Source organism: Citrus sinensis, chromosome 4 (assembly GCF_022201045.2).
Source record: "Citrus sinensis cultivar Valencia sweet orange chromosome 4, DVS_A1.0, whole genome shotgun sequence".
Taxonomy (NCBI): domain Eukaryota; kingdom Viridiplantae; phylum Streptophyta; class Magnoliopsida; order Sapindales; family Rutaceae; genus Citrus; species Citrus sinensis.
Genome location: NC_068559.1, coordinates 10099522 through 10126288, shown reverse-complemented (window position 1 = coordinate 10126288; position 26767 = coordinate 10099522). Strand labels below are relative to the sequence as shown.

Here is a 26767-nt window from a genome sequence, read left to right as displayed (position 1 = left end):
GGGCTTATAGTATTATTGGGCCAAACTAAAATAAAGTAAAAAGCCCAAATGGGTACTTCAGCGAGCCTAAGTTGTCGTCAAAGTTTTATAAACTCAAGGCTCGAACATTTAATAATTAATACCATGTCTGTATCCCACTATCCCTCCCTATATCTCCTTTGCCACAATTGGAGCAGATTTTTAATCAACATTGTTAGGCTAATGAAATGGTGTAGAAATTATTTAGCTTACTTCTGCCCTTGTTACAATTGCAACTATCAAATTGCATAAGCTATGTTTCATATTTTTAAAGTGTACAAGACTTGTATCTTTCTCCTAGTAAATATTATTTTTTATATATACCTACAATTAATTATAAAATCAAATTCAAGATCAATTAACGAAGTGACAAAACATAATGATAAAAGAAACAAGTTGATTTATAAAAAAAGAATAACAAGCTAGCAGGTGAAAGTATTTATATTATGATAAGCGGCGGTATCATATAACTCTATTTATTATCTTATTAATTTATAATTTAAATATTATTTAAAGTATCTACTTCGTGTCCAACCAATAAAATAAAAAAATAAATAAACTGGTATCAGTGATCAAAAAAATAAATAAACACACTGATGAGCATTTGATGACAAAAGCAGGCCTATGTCCGTACACTCTCATTGGTGGCACCATTATAACATAATACAAAAAAGAATTCAGTGCACTCTTGAGACTCCGAGGGAGAGAAAAAGAAAGCCATTTTGGTATATATTTGTTTTCTCTTTTTTAGGCGCACGTTAACTATCCTTCACCCACTTCTGCTGTGTTTTTTGTTGTGTGTCTTTCACTCTTTCTGTTCTCTCGCCCTTTTTGTTTTCTCTGGTTTTTCAGAAAATATTTAAGAGAGAAAATAAAGGTAAGCCCAAGATTCTTGAAATATTAACGTTTACTCTTTTTTTTATTACTTTTTCTTTCATGAGAGGTTTAGTTTTTGGCCTCTGGGTTATTTCATTGTAAAGTTTCCATTGTTTTCTTTTTGGGAGAATTTTGTTTTTTTTTTTTTTTTGTTCATTTTGTCTTTTGTTAAAAAGGTAAAGCTCATCCTTATTGTTAAGCTCCACTGTTGCATTAATTATAGAATTTTTGCTTTAAATATTTCCGTTTTTGTTTTTCCCGGCAAGAAACGGACGTGTCCTCCTTTTGGTGTGATAAGATAATAAGTCATTTGTCGAGTGAAAGACAAAGAAAATGCATTTCTCGAGACTCATGATTCATGTTGTTTACTTTGTGAGAAAATGAAATTGTCGTTTTTCTCTAGATTCCTGAGCTTTGTGAATGCTAGGAGGAAAATGAAAAGTCAATGACCATATGTTAAATGAATTGAAAGGATTAAAGGGTTTTTAGACATTCTTAGCAAATGAAATTGGGATTTTTGTTATTTCTATTCAATAGCTTTGCTAAAGATTGTTCTTCTTTCTATCATTGAATAGATGTTGTTTACTCATGGGATCTGATTTACATCTCTTGAGTTTCTGCTAAATTCTAGAACTTTTTCTTATTGCAAAGTGTTGTAGCTATAAGGTAGGTTAGGATGATGGCAGAAGAGTGATACTAAGCAACCAAATGGAGGAAAATGATGGGTTCTCTAATTTTCCATAATACCCAGATGAAAGCTTGCAATATGGATATTAGTAAGACACTCTAGCAAACCTTTTAGTTCATCATGTCAAGGCAACCTCACCTTCCACCCCGTTGCCCATTTCAGAAGAAACACGTGTCTGGCCCAATCCATGATCCAATCTCTCCACCCCAACGTGCTGAATCGTATGTTCGTCACCATAAATCTTCCTCCCAAAGTTCCATCCTCGAGGATCAACCAGCATGGCTGGATAATTTGTTAAGCGATCCTGGTGCAAATTCTGTGGGGATTTTGCACCGCAGGTCAGCAAGTGATTCAGTCACCTTGTTGGATGGTATTGTGGGCTCCTTTTTGGATTTGAATCCCCAAAACGATGACAAGAATTTAGACGGGCATGAAGCATGTAGTGGATTGGAGTCATCTTGCTTATACGGACCTAATTCCCCAAGGAAAAGAAGTAATTTAACCTTTGCAGGGAATGCCATAGTTTCAGCTATATCAGAATCTGCACTTGAGAACCACCTGTTGCAGTATGTGGATGAGAGTCTTTGCATCTCTGGGGTTATTCCCTCTGATTTGAATGGGGACATTCATACTTTGACTGGTGAGCACAATGCTGAAACAAAGATGACAAAAAGGTTTGAATCTGAACTTCCCTGTTTACTTTGTTTTATTGTAATAAGAACTCTGATGAATGAAGTGTTGTTTGTTGATAGTTACACACAATTTGTTGATAGTTACACACAAACGAATAATTAAAGCCAGCAAAACAAAATAATGCTATTCATACAACAGTGTTGACAAATTTTAAGCCTCATTTCTTCTGCATATTGTTCTGTTATGTAATTCCGAATATGTTTGTGTGGCCTGTTTTACTAGGTTCAGTACAAATAGTAATTTCCCTCGTGAGTTGCTTGTAAATTGTTTTTGGCTAAGTTGATACTGTTAAATTCCTCAATTTGCCTCAGGAATTACGTACATGGATCAATGAACAAATTTGCTTCTGCTTACTTTGTATTTGAATATCTAGTACTGTAGCATTGGTTCTCTGGCCTGAAATATTTGAAGACCTTGTGTGCATGGGCTCATGATCTAATTTCAAAGGGCATGAAGAATTCCATTATATCATTATCCATATTATGTCCAAGAGTTATGATGTTAAACAGATTAGTGTTCCTTGTGTGTGGCATACAAATACTAGTCCATACATTCTTATTTTTAAACCTTGAGCCAGATACACTGACAGTTAGATGACAGGCTTTGATTATTGTTTTACAGGCAATTTGGGCAACGGTCAAGGGTTCGTAAACTCCAGTATATTGCTGAACTGGAAAGAACTGTTGAATATTTTCAGGTAATCTATCAACAGATATGGATTGGATTGCTTACTTTATTGAATATGCTGAGATCTATCTTTACTTGGGTAGTGAGCTGATAGCTTACTGATAATTTGTGGAAGGCTATTTTAACTCAAAACTTTTGACTTAAATTTTTCCACAACTATTTAGTCGTTGATTTCATTAAAACCAATGGTAGGGAGTGTGGGTGAGTTGGCAAATTTATCTGCTCTTTTTGACTTTGAATATTTAGCACTATCTTTCATGAGATAAATATATGAGAATTTGTGTCAAATTTTGAAGTTAAAATTAATAATTTAATATATTATCTGTGTTATTGGTAGTATTTGAAATTCAAGTAACTCTACCCAAAATGTAGATGGTGTTAATTTCCCTCAGAGCAGCAATTATGCGGAAGGCAATTGACTTGTTATGTGCTTTTGGAATTGAAATATTAATTTCTGTAGACGCAGTATGTTGCACATGGCCTCTTTGCTTCATTGCCCTGCCGTTGCACTTACATTCCAGAATTCAATGTTTTAAATGATTGAGCCCATACCCTTAGCTGGCATCCTCTGAAAAAAATATCATACATATGCTTATGATGTCATCGGATGGAATTTGTCAACCGATTGACCAATGGATACCATCTGAGTCCTTATAATTGGTTTTGTTTTAGTTGTAATTTATGGATGCCATTCAAATAATAATTAATAGTAATAACAATAAAGTTAAAAACGAGTTATGCTGACTATTTCTTTCTTCGGCAAGATTTTTCTTGATTGATGTAAGCAAATTTTTAGCGGGCTTGATCTCTTTCTCCAGACTTTACAAGCAGATCTGGGAGCCAGAGTTGCTTTACTGCTTCAGCAACATGTTTCTTTGTCCATGGAAAACAGCAAACTGAAGCAGAAGATAGCAAGAGTACAGAAGGAAAAACTGATCATGGAGGGTGAGTTTGTATTTATTTTGTTGTAAGGTCCTGCAGTTGATATAATGTGTCTAATCCCATTAGTGAGAGAAAACCAATCAATTATTACTTCTAGAAACCTTTCAAATAATGATGGAGCATCCATTTGGTAACAAGAGAAAAATAAGAACCAAAAGTTCCCAAGTTTAAAAGCATCTGAAGTACTAAAAACTTCCATTTGCCCAATACTTTTCTGAAATCTAGTTTTGAAATTATGTCATTAATTAGCATGTCATCATTAAGATATTAGTTGTGGTGGAATAGAGATTCTGCACCTCATTAACAGTTGCATGATTTCTTAGATAACCAAAGCGTGTGTGCTCTGCTTTTTTGGTCCTTTCTTAACATCTTTGTTTTTTCAGAAACTCTCTATTTCTTGTTTTCCTTTTCCATGTACAATTATGTCCATGCTGTTGTAACAGGTCAATATCAGTACCTGAAGAAGGAAGCTGAGCGATTGAAAGTCAGTTTGGCAATATCACCAAGAAGCAAGGTCAAAACATATTTTGGGACTAATTCTGCTGCTGAAGGATCCCAATCAGGGGTTAATTGGCAGATGTTAGACTTTGCAAAACTTAATCTCAATTAAACCATAATTTTGTCTTTTTATTTGCATTTTCAACAACATGCGACTTTCACTCCCTATGAATATGATGTACTTACGAAAACGACACCAACTAATGCAGCATTGTTGGTAAAAGAAATCTGTTGCTGCAACCTGGCCTTAAGTGTTCTAAGAACTAATATTACCTGTTAGTGAAAATGTAACATTGCTTCTGAAAATGTTTATCCTTAAGAGAATGGAAAGTGTTGAAAATACAGTTTTCAATTTTCAGTTTAGCTGAGCAGTTATCGCTTTGAAGTTGTGTCGAAAATGCATTAAGTGAGCTTGTTGCTTACTGATTTTCACAATCTTATTAAGGAAATTTCTGAAACTGCTTTAATTTGCAGTTTTGCACACGAGCAGCGTCGGCTTCTTTTTTAAATACTGTGCAGCACCGACGCCAAGCCTTCGAAGTAAATTCCCATAACAAACAAATTTCATACCCCTTTTCTCTCTTTTATCTGGTTTTTAACAGTTTTCTTTACAAAGTATGTCTAATGGTCCTTATTAAAACCAATGGAGAATGCCAACACTTCAGTATCAATTGAATAACTACATGAATAAAAGCGGATTCTGCACAATCAGTATACAATGACAAGCTCCATCTGATTCTGCCTGATGCACACACGCATAGACACAGCCAGTAAATCCCTAACCACGGATGGACGCCTGAGGGACAGAAGGTAAACCCAGTTCATCCTCAGCCTGTTGAGCATTAAAGTTAAGGAGAAAAGGAACGTGAGGTGAACAATGGTGAATATATCATTTTAAAATAAAACAGTATGATCATATAAAAGCCAGTCTTGACTTCGCTTGTAAGAATCTAAAGATCTCTATAATATGCTATTCTACTATTTAGGTGCATTCACAAACAGCCCATTTATAAACTGATTATTTTAAATGACGAGTGAATGAATGGCAAAAGCGAACTTTTACGGATCAAGGAAACAAACTATAAGCTAAGTAAATATCAAAAAGTGTCTTAAAAGAACATAATAAAATAATCTGTGCATGGCTGCAAAACTAAACAAACTTTACTACAGTGTAGATGCAGTACCCACATCAGTTTCCCTAATGCGAAAGAGAAAATGGGGAAAAAAAGGTTTCAGTCACTTCAACCACTGGAACACCCATCCATTTAATCAGCAAACATCTTTCCATCAAACCACATTAGCAAATGTCATTCATTAATTTGCAATTGACTAAAAGATAATATCATGTATAACACACATTACCTGTGGTCTGTCATGCTGTGCTGATGCATGACCACTAGGTGCTGTAGGCAAGTTGAGCTCTGCATCCAAATCAGGTTCCTTGTCGGGTTGAAGATAAGAGGGAACTCCGGCTTCATCTTCCATTCCCATGTCTGCTTCCAGAGCATCAAGTTCTGCATCAAAAAGTCAGTTAATGCACCGCACATGGTATATAAACAGATGGAAACAGTTTGCTTCAGATAAAATGTATATAGGGTCTGTTCCCATAAAGAGAAGACAACAGAAGAAACGTGTCAGTACTCTTGAATCATATCATTGTGACAACAAGATAGTTAAAATAGTGTATAAATTTTGCAACATGATATACACAATGTTGTTTTATCTGATTTGTTTCCTGAAAGAAAAACAGCATCTCAAAAACAAGACAAGATTGTTTACAAATTATGAGAATTAGGTACGCTGAATCAAGTATTTGAACTATTTATCTTTCCAAACAGCAACTAAGGGCCAAATAAATAAATAAATAAATAAATTTTTAAAAACAATCTAAAATTCTGAAAATGACATCCAGTGAATATTAAATAGCTTTCATATAATTTCAAAGCTTACCACCCATGAGTTCGTCCTCGTCAATGTCATCAGGAACATTATAACTTCTACCAAGCGTCTCTTGAATTTCATGGCTCACATCCATCAGGTCCATCATCTCATCTTGCAAGTTCTATATTTATTGCAGAAATTAACAGTTCAACACCATAAATTCTCTATAAAATACCCACTTCAAATGAGGGACAAGTAAAACTTCAAGAAGTTACATACATCTATGTCTTGAATCTTCACGGTTTTCATCATTCCCTTCAACTCCTTGTTGGCGCTTTTCAAAGCTGTCATCTGGAAGGATGAAATAACAGATAGATCATAATTAATATATGGCTTCCTACAGTGCCTCTTTGAGGCACCCTATCTCTAGGAACACATTGGACATGAATATATATGAAAATCTAGGACATAAATTAATAACATATTTTCACAAAGAAAGCCCCGCCCGTGACAAATGGTTCACCCCTACCTCTCATGAGATAGGCAGCAGGTCCCAATCAGGATACATATAAAGCTCTTCCCGGACCGCCCTGAACTGTGCCCCTTTGGGCGCTAACAAGACAAACAAACATTTCATAGTAAATATAGGAGGCCCTGACACAAGCATGCTTAACGTAACACCTAAGACTCTTTAACAGTTTCTGGGAATTAACATTAGTCGTTTAAATATGAAAGCTTATTTAACTTAAGCCTGTTTTATGAAAAGAACTGAAAACCGAACTGATAGACAACAGTAACCATGCCTTCTAAAAGAATTAAAAACACAAACAAAGGTAGTTTAGAACATAAAGTGAATTCAGCGATTCTAAGATCAGGCGAGAAATTAAATTTTCTATGTTAATTTGGCTAAGGATGACATTAAAATTTCTATTGCAAAACTCTATCTCAAGATGGAAGCTATCATGGATGTTAAATGTGTCCAATTTCAGTAGACATCATCTTCCAGTTGCATTAATTTAGATAATGGGCCTGACATAATCGAAATTTAGCAAATTCCAAGTTGAAGCCCCCCAATAGAAGACCAGAGTCTTTGAGATGTACCAATAATGGATTTGGGGGTCAGGGAAGTCCAACGCATAAATATATTCAAGAAATCTTTAGGGCCACAATAAAAGTTACAAGGAAAAAAAATTCAACACTCTGTAGGACTTACAGTTTGTTGTGCATCTTTAATACCCTCCGAAGCAAATGCAACTTGATCAAGGTTGAATGTCTGATTGTAAAGCATATCACGCTGACCTTCATACCTGTATACAAGACATTGGAAAATCATGGAAGGGAAAAAAACAACTTCCAAAATATTTTGTCTAGGATCTTGTTAGTGTCCGACTCTCAAATAAGATACTGCAATGATATAATCATATCATCCATGTGAATGATAAATTTTGGTGTACAAATTAAACAAACATTAGTCCTATGGATATTAACTTTATTCATGGGCATTCTTAATACCAAAAAAAAAGGGGTACTTATTGATTGAAAATCTCCAGTACATGCCACCAGCAAAATGGATACTCGTGCTGCTTTCCAAGGAGAGATACCACATCCCCTTGGAAAGGGACAATGATCCAATCAACATGCCACCATTCGTAAGGACATTAAGATCAGTATTGGCTACTAAATACTTAAGTAGCCAGCTGGGTAATCATTAAATATTGCATTGGAGGACACTTTAGGCCAGTGATAGTCACAAAACTAACCCTCGCGCTCTAACAATGCACTGTTGGAAGTTGTAAAACAAACATAACATACAAACTCATCGGATATCAGTTAGAAAGCCTTTCCACTACCAAATTATTTATTTAAAAAGGAATTAATGAATGTGAACGAATGTTTGTAATAAGAGCTATAAAAGAAGAAGCAGCTACATTCGCTTTTGCTTGAGAACCCTCATGGCTCGAGCTTTAATAGCCTCTTGAGCAGGACCAGGTCGCATTTTTTTAATTTGTTCTTTGTATCTGCTGAGTTCAGCATCTAGACTTCTAATCTTCTGATCCACATTTTCACCTCTTTTATTGATCTGCAAAGCCAACAGAAAATTTAAAAAAAAAATTAATTAGAATAAAAAAAAACACTAGTAATCAATACATGGAAAAGTTAAAAAAAAAATGAATGTGAAACAAATACTGATAACTGAAATTAAATGAAAATTTTCATACAGTAACGGCAAAAGTCTCTCGCATCGCTGCAAAATCCACTCTATTACAAGCGCAATTACATAATCAAGTACGCTAATTCAAACAACCAATCTTCAATTGGATAATTACGAATCGAAAAAACCCTAGCTGAAATAAACTATTAATTAAATATAATTATATAAAATAAACATATAAAAATTCATTAGTATTATTATTATTATTATTATTATACCCGATCGGAGGCATCTTGAACGGAGGGAGGAGGTTCTTTATCTTTCTTGGCGCCGAAGACTCTCTTCATCTTCTTCTTCTTCTTCTTCTTCTTCTTCGTCCAAAGATTTTCGAAGAAAATCGAAGATTTTAATTTTAAGTTTTTTGTATATTTTGATTTTCTGATTCTTCCTTAAGTAGGCAAAGCAGCCAAAAGCTCTACTTTAGCTTTTGTATTTTTTTTAACTTTTCTTTTTTATGTACTACGCGTTTGTTTACCTGGCTATCGGCCCCTGTTTTCGAGACGGTCAGATTCAAAATTCTGTCAGTCTGTTAACCAATTGGAAAGTGACACGTCAACAGAATAATGAAGGATTTTTAAGGGGAAATATGATTACCGCTTTAGAGAGGCAAAATTTGTTTGACTTTTAAAGAAAGCACCAGGAAATTTCATTCTAATTAAACAAAGAAAGTTTTGTCTATCCTTAGTAGGATGATATTGGTACCAGCAAATCTCTCTAAAATTACCGGTCTAAATCGTTCGCTGTTAGTAATTTTGTGGATTGTAGATAAATTTAATATTATAAATTAAAATCGCGTTAAGTTGTGGGTGAATTTGATATTAGTTAAATATGCGGCGTATATCCGTATAGAAATTCACCAATTTAAATTTTTAAATATTTTTAATTTAATTTAATTAAAAAATATTTAAATCTAAAAATATATAAAGTAAAGGAAAAATATCCACCGTCCACCCATTTTTTTTAATTTTTTAAAAAATATACAATTCTTTATTTTTTTTGCTAGAATCCACTTAAAGTTACATTTTGTTTCACTTTTCCACTTCCGTTTAGAATCCGTTAAGAAAACTAACGGAAACTTAAGAAAATAACCATTTTACCCCCCAAAATAAAAATAACAATTTCACCCTCAAAATTACCAAAAATAATCAGATTAAATCTAAATATTTTCCCCATCGGTCAATAAAGAAATTAATTCCACAACCATCAAATGCAAGTTTTTTTTTTATAAATATGTCTGTAATTAGAATGCTAAATTATAATAGTAGTATTAAAAATAACAAAATCTTGCAAACCATCAATTGAATTTAAGATAAGTAGAGTTTTATTATTCATTGAGTTATAATCTCTAGTAGTTAAGATTTTTTTTGTACTTCATTAACGTACCAATAATGATATTTATCATTAAATCTGATTATTTTTGGCATTTTTAGGGTGAAATTGTAATTTTTGTTTTGGGGATAAAATGGTCATTTTTTTTAAGTTTCCGTTAGTTTTCTTAACAGATTCCAAACGGAAGTGGAAAAGTGAAATAAAGTGTAACTTTAGGTGGATTCTAGTAAAAAAAAAAAAAGAATTGTGTATTTTTGAAAAAGTTAGAAAAAACGGGTGGACGGTAGATATTTTTCCTAAAGTAAATAATGTAAAGTGCAAATGTGTGCAAGTTGCAACGTGCCTAAGCCCTAACATGATTTAATTTAATGCATTGATTATTATATACTTATTATAATTTTATATGGACTATTATTCTTTAACTTAATGTATGAATTATTACATTATTATAATTTTGTTCTTCGGATTAGCATTTAAAACGTATTATTCTTTAGAAAATATTAATCTTAATTGTTATTATAGGAACTGTGTTGGATGGGTATAATGATGGTGAATGAAATGAAAATCTTCCCTTGGAGCATGTATTGAATGATAATATGAAATGATAATTGTTATTTTTATATATTAGTTTATGGTTTTTTTATGGATTTTTGTATTTTATACTTCAATTTGAGAATTTATGTTGGATTGATGTTGAAATTTTAATTTTCCATTTAGATTGGTTAAATTTAGAATTGATTATTTTATGTCGAATTTTATGTTATTATTATAGATTTACATATTAAACATTTGTGATTTTAAATGTGAAAACCTGTAAAAAAATTCACTGAGTACCATTGCGAGTTTGATAGTTGTCAAAACCTACAACGAGTATATATATTTTTTTAAAATTAAAACCCGCAGCAGGTAGGTCATTATTATAAATTTTATAAATTTTGTACAAGTTTGGGTTTGGTAATAGCAAACCCACAGGTGGTGCCTATTGTCATCCCTAAATTCCTTAGCCACTTTGCTTTTCTACCTCTTCTGCTTTGTCATTGAGGTTAGAAAAATGATAGCCACTAATAAAACAAAATTAAAATGATGGTACTATAGTATGAATTTTATTATTATTTTATGTGTTCCAGTAGTATTGTAGCATAAACAATACCCCTATTTTCTATTTTAATGGTATCTTAATTGTGTTCAAACATCAAAACCCTTGAGGTTAAGAGTTAATCAAAATCTCTCGTGTGGTTATAATCTTATAAGAGTAGCATTTCTCTTAATTTAGAAATTTTTTTTTATTTTTTTAAGATCAGATTTTTCAATTGAACTTTCAATGAATTATATAAAAATAAGTTTTGATAGATTTCTTATTGAATATAAGAGAGTAAAGTATTTATATCTTTCTTTGGAGAATATTTTAGATTTTAGTTTGAGCTTCTAATGACCTACATAAAAGCACTTTTGCAATAGATTTCTTGTCTTAAATATAACATAATCATATTGTAATATTTAAAAAAACATTGTACACCAAATGATATAACAGTAAATACTTATATATATAATTTAAATTACAAATATTAAAAGCTTTACTCAAAGGAAAAAACTAGGGGTGGGCAAAATACCCGACCCGATCCGACCCGACCAGATCCGACCCGAAAAATTTCGGGTTTGGATCGGATCGGGTTGTTAATATAACCCGATCGGATGAAATATTGCAAACCCGATCCGATCCGAAAACCCGATCGGGTTGCTTTAAAAAAAAAAATCTACGGCCAAACACACGCACACGACACACAGCACACCACACATAATCACAAAAATCAGTGAAATCACATACCCAAAAGGTTACACTTTACAATTTACACAAACATAAAACACACAAAAACAAAAAAATCACAACACCCAACCCGTGAACCCACCCTCAAGAAGCAAGAAAACATTCTCTCCTTCCCGCAATCTGCTGCTGCCGTGTTGCGAGTCCGGCCATCTACTGCTGCGTCAGCGATCTGCTGTTGCCATGCTGTTGTCATGCTGCTGCCGTGTTGCGTCCAGCCATCTACTGCTGCACCCACGATCTACTGCCGCCGTGTTGCGTCCAGCCATCGCGAGGAAACTGATGTGCGTCCAACCATGCGCAAGCTGCTGCTGCACGCCCACCGATCTGCTGCCGAAAACCCAGCCACCGATCTGCTATCGAAAACCCAGCCGCCGATCTGCTGCTCCAAGGCTCAAGCTCCAACCCGACCCGAGTTTCTCCCTTAGTCCTTTATGTGTTTTGAATTTTGAAGCTTTCATGGTGTATTAGTATATATGTTTTGAATTGACCCGTTTTCATCAACCCGAATTGGTTTAACTTGACCCGAATTCAATATGATCCATTTTTAATCCGAACCGATTCAACCCGATTTTTGACCCGATCCGAACCGATCTGAACCGATCTGAATATATATCGGATCGGGTCGGGTCGAGTTGTATTCAGATCAATGTTTGCACAACCCGAATAACCCGAAACCCGATCGGGTTGACTCGAATCCGACCCGAATCCGATTTTGTCCACCCCTAGAAAAAAACAAATTACTACTAGTACACTAAATGAAAAGTAGGAACGCAAGTAGTTAAGATAGTAACATATATATTATAAAAGTTTTTGGTTTTGACAAATTAAAGGAAGAATTTTTCACCTCCAACATTTAAAGGGTGGTAGATTTTAAACTGGGGTATCATTTCATTATCAACAGTATCAAGTACATTAAAGTCCAATTAGTAGAGTCTGATCATGCAAACTTTTGAGAATGAGGTTGACATTAGAGATGGTTGCGATGGAAAACATGGTAGCATGTTTTGGAAGTACATTTGAATTGTAAGAGATTCAACTCTTCATTGGTTGTCTGGAGAAAATCTCTATGAGTATATCAAATGATATTTTATTGGACATATTTTGGTTTAACCTCTGTTACTATTTAGGAGTAAAGTAGAATTTCGAAAGTGAAAATGAAATGCTTGCACAGTGACTCCCTCTGTTTGTTTAGTGTGCTTTAGGATATTTGTGATAAAAGTGCATCCATTGCTTTTAACTCTAGCTATTTTACCATCCCTTTTAATGCAAAAATTACAAAAATATCCAAAAATTACAAAAATACCCTTGTCATTCTCTGCTCTGTAGTCTTTTTTGACATAACTTTTTGTAGCACCACCTCAGTTAAACCAATGAAGACCTACATAAATACTTCAATAGTCAGGCATACCACCTTAACCACACCACTAAGGACCTAAAGTTTGCCAAGTTTGGTGTATTTACGGTGAGATCTATTAATGTTTATGCTATTAGTAGTGATATTCACACCAAACTTAGTACAAAAATGGTCTTTCTGCTAGATTTGCTAAATCTTTCTAAGAAAATGTAAATACTTCTAAACTTCTTCTATCAATCCCTCAACTACTCGAATTTTGATTCCGGTAATTGGAACTCCTTTATGTATTATTCTCGACTGATTTTTAAGATATTCTAATATAGTTACTAATTTAGGTCTACTAAGTTGTGAACAACGGAAAGTAAATAATGCTGAAAACTTACTATTTATAATATTATCAATTATAACTTCTTCTAAATTAATCATTCAGGATTACTGTTTTTTTGTATTATATCCTATATTATATCTCTGGTTAAATGTTATTTCTATTCTTCTATTGGCGATAATTCTAAGTTTAATATTACAATCTATATGACTTTCTATTACACTAATCTTCCTAAATTATCAAGTTGTTTAATATATTTGCTAAATGCTTCAACAAAATAGTGCTATAAAATAAAACAAGTATAATTGTCTAAAGGCATGCAAGTTAAGTTTTAACATCTAACAATCTTATAAACAATTATTTTCCTCTACTAGATACTCCCCAATTCTTTTCCAAACTTCTGTCAAATTGGATAACAAATTATTTTGTCCAAATACTAACGAAAATTAGGTTTCTTCTGAAAATTGTTTTCTAAAAGTTTAGAGTTTAAAATCTAACTTTTCAATTAAAACCAAAGTTTTTTCAAAACCTTCTTCCCTTAGGGGCATGCAAATCCCAACACAAAGCCTTTCTTCTTCCCTAAAACGCCTATCTTTTGACTAAAACAATTCTTTAGGAGTAAAACTTGGCACTCTGAGTCCTTTTTCAGGGCTTTTGGGTTTTTCTAGAAACTTCAGTTTTTCTCTAGAGCTTAATTTTATTCTTCACAGATTGAAAATATTCCTTAAGAACAAATAAAAAAGAAACTTGATTCATAAGGAAAGATTAGTAACATAAAACTTGTTTATTTATAAGCACATAAAAGTTTACAAAGGAGTGAATTTCTCTATTAGAGAATAACTAAATAATTTAGTAACAATACATGCTGAATAAATCACTTGAAATATCTTCTAAGAATACAGCAGGAAATTGAATAGGAGCTTAAAAACTTCTACAGATTATTCTGGCTACAAGACTTTTTTATGAGTTAATTGTTTTTTGCTTGGTAATAACTAGATCGAGATCTGCTCAGCTAAATATTTCTGATTTTTAGTAGGATTTTGATTCTGGAGTGGATCTTCCTTATTGAGAGAAGAAATGACTTCTTCTATTTATAGATGCTTGACTTCTTGCTTATCCTTATCTTCTATTGCTTTGTGATCTTCTACTTTCTACATGTGTGGACTAGAATGCTTTACGTGACTAAAAAAATGTCGACAAAATTATCACCACAACTTTTCCTTTTTAAAAGTTTTTCTTTAAAAAAAGTAGTGAGTGAAGGCTGACAACTGGAGAGTGGACCACTGCTGAGTCATGCTTCCAACATGTTGTCAAGGTTGTGGGCCTCAACATCATCTAAGTTAGTAATCTCTACCATCATCTTCTTCACTTGATTGACCTTCCATAAAAGCTTTGTAAGCTTCCATATCCTTTTTATATTCTTCACGGTAGAAATCTACAGGCTAATTGGTGGTGGTCCTAAATAAAAAAAGAGACTTCGGGTATATTCTGGCGAGAATATATTTTCTTATTAAAGTCTTCAACAATCAATATTGGATAATTGGTGAATTCTCTAATATCAAATTCTCTCGCAATTACTATGCTTCTTTAATGCCTAATCTGCTTAGTTAAAGAATTATTAGTGCAAATCTAAGGAATTTTAAAGCCTTCCAAGTTGTTAAGTTCTTTAAAGGTGTTAGATCCCTTGAGAAAAATGGAATGTTAGGCTTGAAATGCATAGTACACTTCTTCCTTGAATCGCCATTCTATTGCTTTTGATTGGATATAAGCTACCACAAATCTTTTTCCCATTGCCATTAGTTTAAGCATTGTTGATGCTAATTTTCTCCCGAAGGCATTTGTCTAGTCTGGGTCTCAAACAATTACTTGATTAAGAAAACCATAATCTAATAACAATTGCGGAGTTAATATTAGTGGTTTATTTCTGAATTTTGGCTTTATTAGTTTGTATAATCCCATATCAATGCTTACTTTTGCAATACTGTAAGTGAGGTGGCATTTACAATCTGCATATTCTAGTGGAATTTCTTAACATAATGGATCAATTTTTGGGACAACTTTTTAAGTATTGCCATAATAGGTTTCCCATACAATACGAAATCCAAGTGTTTGTTGGGCAAATCTTGGGTTTTCATAACTGTGTTTGGCATAATAGGTTTCTCATACAATACGAAATCCTGATGTTTGTTGGGCAAATCCTAGGTTTTCATAACTGTATTTGTTGAGCAAATCCTGGGTTTCATAACTATGTTTGGCATGATCTTGGAGGAAACTCTAAATCAACTCCATTTTGTCGTTTTGCATTTTGGCAAGATGTTCTTTAATGATGAGTCTATCATGGTGGGGTAGCTTTGATAGTTCAGGGTGGGTAAAAAAAAATGTTCTACTTTCTTTCCAGCTCATTAGGGTCAAGTGTTTTGCACTCATTGTCTATTTTAACCAATAGGGTTAAAGGTCTTTTGCCTTTATCTGCCAGTGAGGCTGATAAAGTCTTGAGCTTATCTTTTAGAGAATCTCATTTTTCATACAAATCTCTGCAATTGTCATTCAATCTTTTAAAATTTTTAATCATTCTTTCACAATGATCACAAAAAGATAAAATGTTAGTGGAGGATGAAGCGACTCTACTACCGTGTGTATTTTGAACACTTGGTGATGGGTGCTGTGATAAAACTAGTATACTGCTAGATGGTATATTGCTAGTTATTTCCTTTGCTATTTGGCTTATGAAAAAGCTCAATCCAATTTTCTATTTTGCAGCATCAAAGGCTGATTTGAAATAAAAAGATCATTGCCAATGAGACATGTAAAAATTTCTTATTTGTGGAAGAACTTTAGGCTAAGTATGATATATACCTAGTGTGAATCCTTTAAAAATCACATAAAAACTGAAATTTTTTCTTAAAGGCTTTTTTTCAATTTTTGAAAAGTAAAAGGTTAATGCATTTAATGCTGCTAAAATCTTCGTACTATCACCTTTTGCATTCCGGATGCTGTCTAAAAGGCATTGCTATGATTCATCTATCTGACTACCAGGTAAATGGGAATATTAGTAGACTAATATGTCTGAACGTCACTCTCTTGTCTTCCATCTGCAAAATCATAAATTATGTTAGAATAAATTTATCTACTTAAATAATTTGTTACTCTATTATCTACTCCTTTGATATGCCCAAATTCTACCTTATACCCATTACCTGCTATTGTATTAACAAAATTTAACCATTTTTTACTACTTAAAATTTTCTCATTTGTTTTATTATAAAATCAAACTATGGCTTCATAATCTATCTTTATTGTGAAAAGTTGATTGAGAAATAATCTAAAGCTATTTAAAGCATTTATAACTCCTAAAATTTCATAATCTAGGTTGGTTAAACTATTTTTAGAATCTTTGTAGAGACCTGATGAGTATTACAAATTTTCTTTGTACTCTTACTGTCATATTTACTTGGTTTGGAGAGTAATACCACTCCCTATCCTCTCTCACTAGCATCTGCTTCTATTACTTTACACTCATTTACTAAAGGTAAAGTTAATTCTGACAAATTTCTACAAATATTTTTTATTTCTCTAACTAATTCTATATATGAAGAATTAAAGAATTTTTGGCCTCCCGATTTGGTTTTGCTATATAAACGTCCTATTAATTTACTAAGATACTTTATATACATCCTAGCATAACTTAACATTCCTAAAAAGACTTGTAATTTCTTAGTATCTTATATTTTATCTGGAAAATCTAAAATTTTCTTTACTATGTGCTCTTGTAATTTTATCTTTCCTTTTCCTATGTTCATTCCTAAAAATTCTATGTACTCTTTACAGAGTTCCATTTTCTTCGTACTAATTATAAGTCCACTATTTACAAACTCATTAAAAAGTACAAGTATATGATTATAATGGTCTTCTAAATTCTGACTAAATACTAATATGTCATCCGTATATACTAAAACAAATTTGTTATATTTTCTAAATATCTAATTCATCTTACGTTGAAAGATGGAAGTGTTAGCCTAAAGGACTACATATATTGTAATTTTGATGATAACAAATATATGTCTTAAGTGATATGATAAATAGTGTATTTCACATTTTCACTAGTTCTTAAAGGAAAATATTTATGCAAGTGAATCAAGTGAAATCAAGCTCAAGACACTCAACGGACAACGACTTGATCAAGAATAAAGTTTAGCTCAACGAAGTCATTATCGTGTCAAATTCTTGTAAAACCGATATGATTTAATATATGCATGGTTTATTACTTGAAAATCTCAAGATTTTGTTTAGAAAATTATTACTTTTCATAAACCAAAATGTTTTATATTTTTAAGATAAAGTATTTTATGGATTTGATTTTTTTTCAAATTTTAGATTAAATTAAAAAAAGTTTTGAGAACTTTCAAATCAATAAATATTATGTTAAATTTCTAAAAAGAACCTCTTTAAAAAATATTATAAAGTTTTGAGCCATAGCACAATTTCAAAAAGTTTTGTAGATAACAAGTATTATTTTGAAATTCTGAAATTGGATATGTTCGCAAAGGTTTGTGACGTTTTGGGCCATAGTAAAATTATAAAAAGTTTTTGAAAAAAATACAATTTTAAAAAATAGTGATATTGTAGCAAAATTCAAATTGCAACAGTAACTTGCACTTTTTGTGTCAAAACTCTAGAAATTTAAATTTAATTCATTTTTAACAACATTTGCAAGAAAGAACAAGAGCATATATCATATTTTGAGCTTCCATTTCGCAAATCATCATATATTAAACTTTTATTGCGCTATCATTTTTATATTCACTCTAAAAAAGAGTTGTTTGTTGCAACCTTTATTTCTTTATCACATTTGTGAAAATTTGAGTGTGATAAACACTTGGGTTAAGATATTAAGAGATAATCTCTTGTTGTAAAGGTTCACCGACACCTTAGAAGTCAATTGTAAGTATTTGAAGTCTTGGGAGGCTTGGGTAGTGAAATCATCAAGCTTGATTTGCTTGGAGGCGTGGATGTAGGTGGGGATTGCCAAACCACGTAAAAACTTTGTGTTTGCTGACACAACTTAAAAATATTTGATTTTTTCCCAAGTATAAGAGTGTCTAGTTATAATATATCTTGATGAGTCCGAGATCGATCCATAGAGAAATGATTTAATTTGTTTATCAAAAAAATAAAAATAAAAATTAAAAATATGCAATTTAGTTTAAGAAAAACTATGAAATTGAATTAGTTAGGGTTATGGATCCACTTCTAGTAATAAATACAATTTAATAAATTCTTTTTATTATTTTATTTCATTTCCCAAAAGATTAATTGTATAAATTTAAATTATTTCCCCATTTATTTTATTATGAAGTAAGAACTTAATGTGCCAAAACTTAACTTGTCTACAATAAGTCAAAATATGATTTTATCATACTTTATATTAAGATATTAAGAATTTATTGTACCAAACTCCCATGCTTGTCTAAAATAAATTAAAATTTTAAAATATAAAATATGGATAAAATTAAATAGAAAACAATTTAATTTATAAAATTAAAAATAGAATTTGATTAAACCATATTTTTACTATGAGTTTCACCTTCCCCCAACTACTAATATTTAGCTAAACATTTTTTTTAAAAAGGAAATTTCTTTAAAAACAAATAAGACATAATTAAAAAATGCTTGAAATTTGAAAATAAAACTAATTTTATTTATTGAAAATATATTACAAAGAGATATGAGAAGAAGAATTTGGGGGAAAAGAAGAGAACAGAAGGTGTGAAGAGGTGTGCTCACCCCCCCCCCCCTCTCTATTTATACTAATACATGGTTAATCCACACCACACAAATAAAAAAATCTAATTACATCTTATCCTTACATTTATCCCACTAATAAAACATAAACCTAACTTAAACCACTCAAGCATATCCAACACATTCCACTAACAATTACCATACCTAACATGATACAAACTTATAATTTTACAATTACCACATTTACTGTGGTAAAAACGTAAAAATTTACAACAAAAGTCTTGGCTTCTCCTCGACAATGACATAATTTCTCGGACTTCAGAAATTCAAATTTGATATCTGTACTTTTGTTTGGAGCCTCAAATTGCACGAAATTATTATTTTTACCTAATAAACACACAAAAATACACAAAATCAAATATTTAGAAAAATAATTAGAAATTCACAATATGTTACACAATTACAAATATAAATTACATTAATAGCACAAAATAACATTTTTTATCCCTTAATAAACATACAATTTTTAACACTAATCATTTGCTCTCTCTTCCCTTACTCTTTTTTTTAGTATTGTTAAATTTATTATTTTTTATTTCATTAAGGCATTAGATTAAATTATTGTGTGGTTTGATTAGCTTAAATTTTAGAAACCCAATTCACCTCTTCTTGGGTTGCACATGTCAAAGATTTACTCAAGAGATTTGGCATTGATGACTCAAATATCAAGAGCACTCTAATGAGCACAACAATCAAGCTTGACAAATATGAAAAAGGTAAAGAGATTGATATCAAAATGTATCGAGGTATGATCGGCTATTTACTTTACTTAAACATAAGTAGACCCGATATCATGTTTAGTGTATATTTGTGTACAAGATTTCAATCATGTTCCAAGGAATCTCATTTTCTTGTTGTCAAAAGAATTTTTCATTATTTGAATGGAACCATAGATCATGGTCTTTGGTATCCTAGAGGAACTCATATAGATTTAATTTATTATTCGAATACCGATTTTGCCGGTTATAAAATCGATAGGAAGAGCACTAGTGGAACCTGTCATTTCCTAGGTCATTCACTTGTTTTATGGTTTAGTAAGAAACAAAATTTAGTTACACTCTCAACCATCGAAGCAGAATATATTGTCGCTAGTAGTTGTTGTGCACAAGCTTTTTGGATAAAATAAACACTTAGAGATTATGACATTAATCTTGACCAAATTTTTATCATGTATAATAATACTAGTGCTATAAACCTATCAAAGAATCTCATTCAGTACTTTAGAACCAAACATATAGAGATTAAACATAATTTCTTAAGAGATCATGTTTAAAAGGGAGATATTGCATTAGAATTTTTACAAAGCATCTTTGCGAAGAACAATTTTCAAAAATTCAGCATGAACTTAGGATGATGAAATTTTCACATTAACATCTTTAATCATGTTATTGAGACTATTAAAATTGATTGATTGATAATTTTTGGATGATTATAAAGTTTATAAGCATGATAAATGAGTGATGTATTTGAATTATTAATCTTTGAATGCTTACATGTCTCATAATTGTATGATGTATATGTATGATAAATGTGTTATATATTTGAATTTATAATCTTTGAATGTTTATAATTATGATTCATGCATTATGATTAATGTATTTGAATTATTAATCTTTGAATGTTTATAATTATGATTCATGCATTATGATTCATGTATTTGAATTATTAATCTTTGAATGTTTATAATTATGATTCATGCATTATGATTCATGTATTTGAATTATTAATCTTTGAATGCTTACATGTCTCATGATTGTATGATGTATATGTATGATAAATGTGTTATATATTTGAATTTATAATCTTTGAATGTTTATAATTATGATTCATGCATTAAAATGGCTTTTGAAAGTGTTTGAGATCATAAAATGATCTTGGATTAGAACAAAATTAGTCGGAAAGCAAACAATTGTGCAGAAGAGCAACAAAGAGGCGACTAGCCGCCTGCCCCAAGCGGCTAGCCCAAACCTAAGAGTAAGCGGCTAACTGCTTGGTCATGGGTTTAAGGGATTTCTTCCCTTTTTTTCTTGCTTTCTTCAACATTTCTTTTTTCTCTCTCATGGTCGTTCATCTCTCCTCCATTTCCTGTCAAATTTTCTTCATTTCTCACTCATTTTTATGCCAAAATCACTCATCAAAATCATTACCCATCCATTAAATCTTCATTATTCATCCTCCAAACATCATTTCATCACTTGTTTCTTCAAATCTCAAAATCAAAGTCTAAGCATGCTCATTTCTCTCTCCTCCATCTTAAGCCATTTCTAGCTCATCTTTGATCAAACTAATACCATACTTGTCTTAAATCATCTCTAGGATCAATTTTATTAGTTCAAACACATCCATTTCACTCAAAATCTTGAAAATCTGAATTTGGGTATTTAAGCTTGTTTTTGTTTTCAATAATGGTTGGTGGTGAAAAATCCAAGGGAAAACAAGTAGCCAAGAAGCGCAAGGAACATCATGGAGACAATTTGGAGTTCATATTAACCCATTTTCCACATCCACCTCCTCGGAAACGTTTTCACAACAAATTTATATCGAGATCGGTTCTCGTCCCCTATTTTGTTAATCTTTATAGTTTGGAGAATTTAACTATTTGTGATAAATCTCTTAGTGATTTCTAATGGATATAGGTTGGACTAGGGGTAGGCAAAACCGAACCGGAACAGAAAAAATTCGGTTTGGTTCATTTTTTTTTATTTCAGTTCGGTTTTTTTAAGTGAAAAATTCGAATTTATAAACACCGAACCGAACGGTTTGGTTCGGTTTTCGGATCAAAAATTAAAAAATCGAAACCAAATCGAAATTAAGGCATTTTTGTAATTTTACTAGGACATATATATACACAAATTAAACATGTGCAGTTTGCTCCACTCTCTCTCACACTTTCAACTGCAGCACAACCACTTACCCAAGCCCTAACTCGCATCTGCCTTCTCCTTGGTGCCAACCTACTGCTTTGTTTCTTTCCTTACTCCGTTGCTAGCTAGATAGTCAGGTAATGTGTTTGTTTTCATTTGTGAGTAACTTGCTTTGTTTTTTTTTTGTTTTTTCGAAATGGGGTTTTTTTTAAATAACTATTTGATTTGCACTTATTTCATGTTTGTTTAATTTATTAATAGCATTTAGTTTTATTAGCTTTGCCTAGTTATGAGTATGTTACTGTATTTTTCAATTTTTTCGTTTGAATATTATGCTCTGGACATTGCTGGGTGAAGTCTGATGGGGTATAATGGAGGGATAATATCATTTAGGTCCCTTCTATTTTAATAAAATTTAAGTATGGCCCAATATTTAGAAAATGTTTGCATATAGGAATTCTTTTATGATTTAGTTTGTTTGCTAACTTTGCATAATAGTCATTGACCAAAGGTCAACTAGATAAAATATCATTTCAGTCCCTAATATTTATGCTAATTTTTACTATGGCACAAATACTTATTTTATTTTATTTACATTTTGGGCCACAACTTTTGATATTAAAAATAGTAACTATAATTTTAAAAATTCTTCGTTTTAGTCCAAAATTCTTGCCTTTTTTTTAATACAAATTTGTAAATTATTTTTTTATTTGATTATACATTGATTATAGTAGGCCTTGTGTGTAGGATGGAAGAAAATAACAATGTTGTAGAGGAGACTGTGAAGGATGATTTTGAAGAGGGTGTTGAGAATGAAAAAGGAGGGAGATGCTTAAAATCAGACGTTTAGCAATTGCTTTCAAAGGTACCTGGAGGAAAAAAAAAGAAGTGTAGCTATTGTAAGGAGCAATATGTATTTGAAAGTATTAAAGGGACTTCAGGCTTAAGAACTCATTTGTTACAAAGGTGTCCTATGTATAAAAAAGTGAAGCCTAAAGAGGATGAAAATCAATGTGCTTTAACTTGTGAAAATGGTGTTGGTAATGCTAAGTTTGTTTCTGTGGGTTTTAGTAAAGAAGCTTGTAGGAAGGCACTTGTAAAGATGATTATTAAAGATGAGTTGCCTTTTAAATTTGTTGAGACTGAGGGGTTTTTGGAGTTTATGGCTACTTGTTGCCCAAAATTAGATGTGCCATCGCAAAGGACAATTATAAGGGATATTCTTCAATTATATGAGAATGAGAAGAAGATGTTGAAAAATATGTTCACTGCAAATCGTCAAAGGGTATGTATCACTACATATACTTGGACTTCGATTCAAATGTGTAATTACATGGTGATAACAGCCCATTTTATTGCAAAAAATGGGAGTTACATAAGAGAATACTTAGTTTTGCACCCATTTCTAATCATAAATGAGAGGCTATTAGGAAGCTCATTGAGAAGTGTATGATTGATTGGGGTATTGAAAGTTTGTTCACGATTACCGTGGACAATGTAAATGCTAATGAAAAAGCAATCAATTATTTGAAGAAGAAGTTAAGAAATTAGAGTTAGGATTCATTGGTTTTAAATGGTTCATATTTACATGTGAGATTTTCAGCACACATAATAAATTTGATTGCGAAGGATGGGTTGGATGTGGTGAAGACTTCAATAGATAGTATTTGCAATGTAGTGAGATATGTTAGATCTTCCCCATCGATGTTGCAAAAATTCAAAGCTTGTGTTGATGCGGAAAAAATCTCATATAATTGGTTTATGGTGTTAGATGTGCCAACTAGGTGGAATTCAACATTCTTAAGGTTGAGATCTGTGTTGAAATTTGAAAAATCATTTGATAGATTAAAGGATGAAGATGGGCACTATGTTAATTGGTTCGGAGGTGACGGAGAGGATGAGAATGAGAACGAAAAATATAGGGTGGGGCCACTGATGGAATTTGATTGGGAGAATGCAAGAAGGTTAGTCAAATTTCTATCAACCTTTTATGATGTGACCTTGAAATTTAGTAGTTCTCAATTTGTGACTGCGAATAATTATTTTAATGAGATGTGGAAAGTTTAAATTCATTTGAAGTCTCTTGATGATAATGATGATATTTTGTTAAACTACATGGTTAAACCTATGATAACAAAGTTTGTCAAATATTGGGGTGATAATTTGGAGAAGGTCAACATGTTGTTGATTTTAGTAGCAGTACTTGTAAAATGGACTTTGTTACATGGTGCTTTAGTAGTTTGTATGATACTAAGAAGGTTGAGGAGTTGTGTAATAAGCTTAAAGAGTTGTTGATGAAGCTTTATCAAAGTTATAATTCAGGCAATCCAAACAGTTCTGCTAAAACTAGTTGCATGGTTCAGACTAGTGGATTAGTGAGTGTGCTGGCTCTATTTCTCTTGATCCTTTTGCACAATATAAAAAGATGAAAGCAAGTACACAAGATGGATACAGTGGGCAAAATGAGGTTGAAAGATACTTGTCGGATAAAACAGAGATGATGAATGACAACTTTGATATTTTAAAGTGGTGGAGTTTGATGGCATAAGTATCCAATTTTGTCTTAGATTGCCAAAGATGTTTTGGCAATTCCAGTTTCCACCGTTGCTTCGGAGTCGGCATTTAGCACTTGGGGTCGCATTCTCGACCCATTTAGGAGTTCTTTGACTCCTAAAACAGTTGAGTCCTTGATTTGCACTCAAAATTGACTTCGATCAACTATTTTTGGAGATCGCATAATAGAGCCAACAGAGGAAGAAACTGAATTTTATGAACTTGTTGAAGCAGGTAATAACATGATTTTGTTGACTTTTGATAATTTATTTGTAATATTCAATATTATAAATAATGATTTTCATATATTTGTTTTATTTCTTTGTAGAATTTGCGAGACCAATGCTACCACAACAAGCACAAGCAGTAAAAGACCAATTGGTGATTGAGTGATGTTTACTTCAATCATTTCAATAAAAGGTATCATTTATATGAATTTCATATATTATTTTTATAGTTATATTTATTTTTATTTTACTTATTTTAATTTTATTTGTGTAGATCTAAGTTGGGAAGTGTGGATGTTGGAAGTTATTAAAATTGGAAGAAGTTGGTGGGAAAGAGGAGCAAATTAATAGCATTTCTTATAGTTGATTTTTAATTTTTATGTTGTAATTGTTTCTTATGGTTATGGATGTTGTCTTGGATATTGCCCGGATGTTGTTGGACATTTGACGGTCTTTTGTTTTGTGTCATTGTCGGAATTTTTTTTTAATGTTGTCATGGACTTATCTTATGAATTATATTAAATTAATTTGGTAATGATGATGAATGATTTGGTGGTGGTATTAGTAGATTATGATATACTTTAATGATGTAGTAGTAATTGATGAAATTGTAGATTAATTGTTGAAATCGTAGATTTTACATGCTCTGAATATATTATACATTTATTGAAAATGAGGAAATTATTGTACATGGTTTGAAATAGAAAATGATTTGAAAAATCGAACTGAAAACCGAACCGTTAAGATGAACCCAAAAAATCAATTGCTTAAATAAAACCGTTAAGAGAACTGAAACCGACCTATCGATTTTGATTCGGTTTTTTTTCAAAAAAACTGAACGGTTTTTTTAAATTTTAGATCCGAACCAATCCAAACCTAAAATTTATTCCAAAACCGAACCGAACCGAACTGATGCCCACCCTTAGGTTGGACAAATTTTTTAATTATTAAAGAACGATATTATGAGAACTTAGTTAAAGGTTTTTATTCGAATATGGTCATTTCTTTGCAATCTACAAATAGAATTGTTACAAGTGTTGGGAGAATTCATATTGAGTTTGATGTTGCGGATTTAAATCAAATTCTTAGAACTGCAAATGAAGGGTTAGAACTTTATATTGCTAAAAGAAAAACATATTATTCGTGGTATTCAGTTGAAGATGTTGTTCGAAAAAATTGTAGACGTTCCGATTTGTCCTCTAAGTTTTGTCAATCTACCTTGAAATCTCAAGTCTTGCCCATTCAACTTATGATCCTTCATTATGTTCTTCAACATGTCATTAGTCCTAGGTTGGCACATAGGGATGAAGTTACCCGCTTAGATATGGCCTTATTGGATAGAATTTTAGAGGGTGGGGTGCTAAATGTCGGTTATACTATTCTTCATCATATGCTTAGCACTTCATGCATAGCAAAATAATAAATTGTTTATAGAAGCATTATCACCTGTATTCTTAAACATTTTCGGGTTCCCATAACTGAACCAACCTTTTTGAGTCCTAAGGAATTAGGAGATGATATTATAGCCAATTTGGGGTTTATAAGGGAGGAAGAAAAATGGTGTAAAGACCAGAGATACAAAAACAAGCGTACTGCACTAGCTTCTACAAATCATCGTTTCTTTAACGAGGTTCTTCCACCAGACTAACTCTCTAATCTTAGTGCTCCACAGCGCTCACATCCTCCGCCTTTTGAGGGTCCTTCTCATTTTACTTCAACTGACCTAAGGATTCGATGCAACAGCTGTTGCTGAAGTGCATTTTCTTTTCGAGCAGTAGAGTCAACTTCAATCCTAGTTTGAGGCCTTTCAAATTCATTCAATTTCGGAGCAACAACGCCTCTTTGAGCAACAACAACGTTTATTTGATCAACAACATCGCCTCTTTGCTCAACAACAATAGTTTCTTAATGGCCATTTGCAACTTTTCGCAGCTCTTGGGTTTCCACCACCATTCTCCTCATCACATCCACCATATCCATAGCTTTCTATTCT

At 32.1% G+C, this 26767-nt stretch overlaps 2 protein-coding genes and 1 long non-coding RNA gene across 6 annotated transcripts; 2 read left to right on the top strand and 1 right to left on the bottom strand.

Annotated features, from left to right (window-relative positions):
- Positions 1–725: 725 nt before the first annotated feature.
- On the top strand, positions 726–4765 carry LOC102606792 (basic leucine zipper 6). 4 transcript variants are annotated; one of them, XM_025100956.2, is made up of 5 exons: positions 726–743; positions 1546–2256; positions 2897–2972; positions 3781–3907; positions 4348–4765. In XM_025100956.2, the coding sequence occupies exons 2-5, from the start codon at positions 1703–1705 to the stop codon at positions 4512–4514; spliced, it is 924 nt and encodes a 307-aa protein (XP_024956724.1). In that variant the 5' UTR covers positions 726–743; positions 1546–1702; the 3' UTR covers positions 4515–4765. The 4 variants fall into 4 exon arrangements, with proteins under 4 accessions (XP_024956724.1, XP_006485479.1, XP_006485481.1 ...); XM_006485416.4 differs by lacking the exon at positions 726–743 and adding an exon at positions 750–895; XM_006485418.4 differs by lacking the exon at positions 726–743 and adding an exon at positions 761–895 and having other exon boundaries at positions 1554–2256.
- A 182-nt stretch (positions 4766–4947) lies between these two features.
- Positions 4948–8937, bottom strand: LOC102631392 (vacuolar protein sorting-associated protein 60.2). Its single transcript, XM_006485414.4, has 7 exons — positions 8714–8937; positions 8212–8363; positions 7497–7590; positions 6563–6634; positions 6353–6464; positions 5765–5916; positions 4948–5234 (listed from the first exon to the last, which is right to left on the bottom strand). The coding sequence occupies exons 1-7, from the start codon at positions 8780–8782 to the stop codon at positions 5181–5183; spliced, it is 705 nt and encodes a 234-aa protein (XP_006485477.1). The 5' UTR covers positions 8783–8937; the 3' UTR covers positions 4948–5180.
- Positions 8938–21181: 12244 nt separating this feature from the next.
- On the top strand, positions 21182–25323 carry LOC112498865 (uncharacterized). Its single transcript, XR_003066288.2, has 4 exons — positions 21182–22131; positions 22742–24781; positions 24876–24967; positions 25049–25323. It is a non-coding gene; the product is annotated as an uncharacterized LOC112498865 (long non-coding RNA).
- The last annotated feature ends 1444 nt before the right edge of the window (positions 25324–26767 follow it).

Excerpts from the sequence above, each read along its gene's own strand:
- LOC102606792 (XM_025100956.2), top strand. The coding sequence starts at position 1,703 with ATGTCAAGGCAACCTCACCTTCCACCCCGTTGCCCATTTCAGAAGAAA. Across the intron at positions 2,973-3,780 it reads GAACTGTTGAATATTTTCAG|ACTTTACAAGCAGATCTGGG; the intron begins GTAATCTATCAA and ends CTCTTTCTCCAG. Across the intron at positions 3,908-4,347 it reads GGAAAAACTGATCATGGAGG|GTCAATATCAGTACCTGAAG; the intron begins GTGAGTTTGTAT and ends CTGTTGTAACAG.
- LOC102631392 (XM_006485414.4), bottom strand. The coding sequence starts at position 8,782 with ATGAAGAGAGTCTTCGGCGCCAAGAAAGATAAAGAACCTCCTCCCTCC. Across the intron at positions 6,635-7,496 it reads TTAAAGATGCACAACAAACT|ATGACAGCTTTGAAAAGCGC; the intron begins GTAAGTCCTACA and ends TCATCCTTCCAG. Across the intron at positions 6,465-6,562 it reads TGAAGATTCAAGACATAGAT|AACTTGCAAGATGAGATGAT; the intron begins GTATGTAACTTC and ends CAATAAATATAG.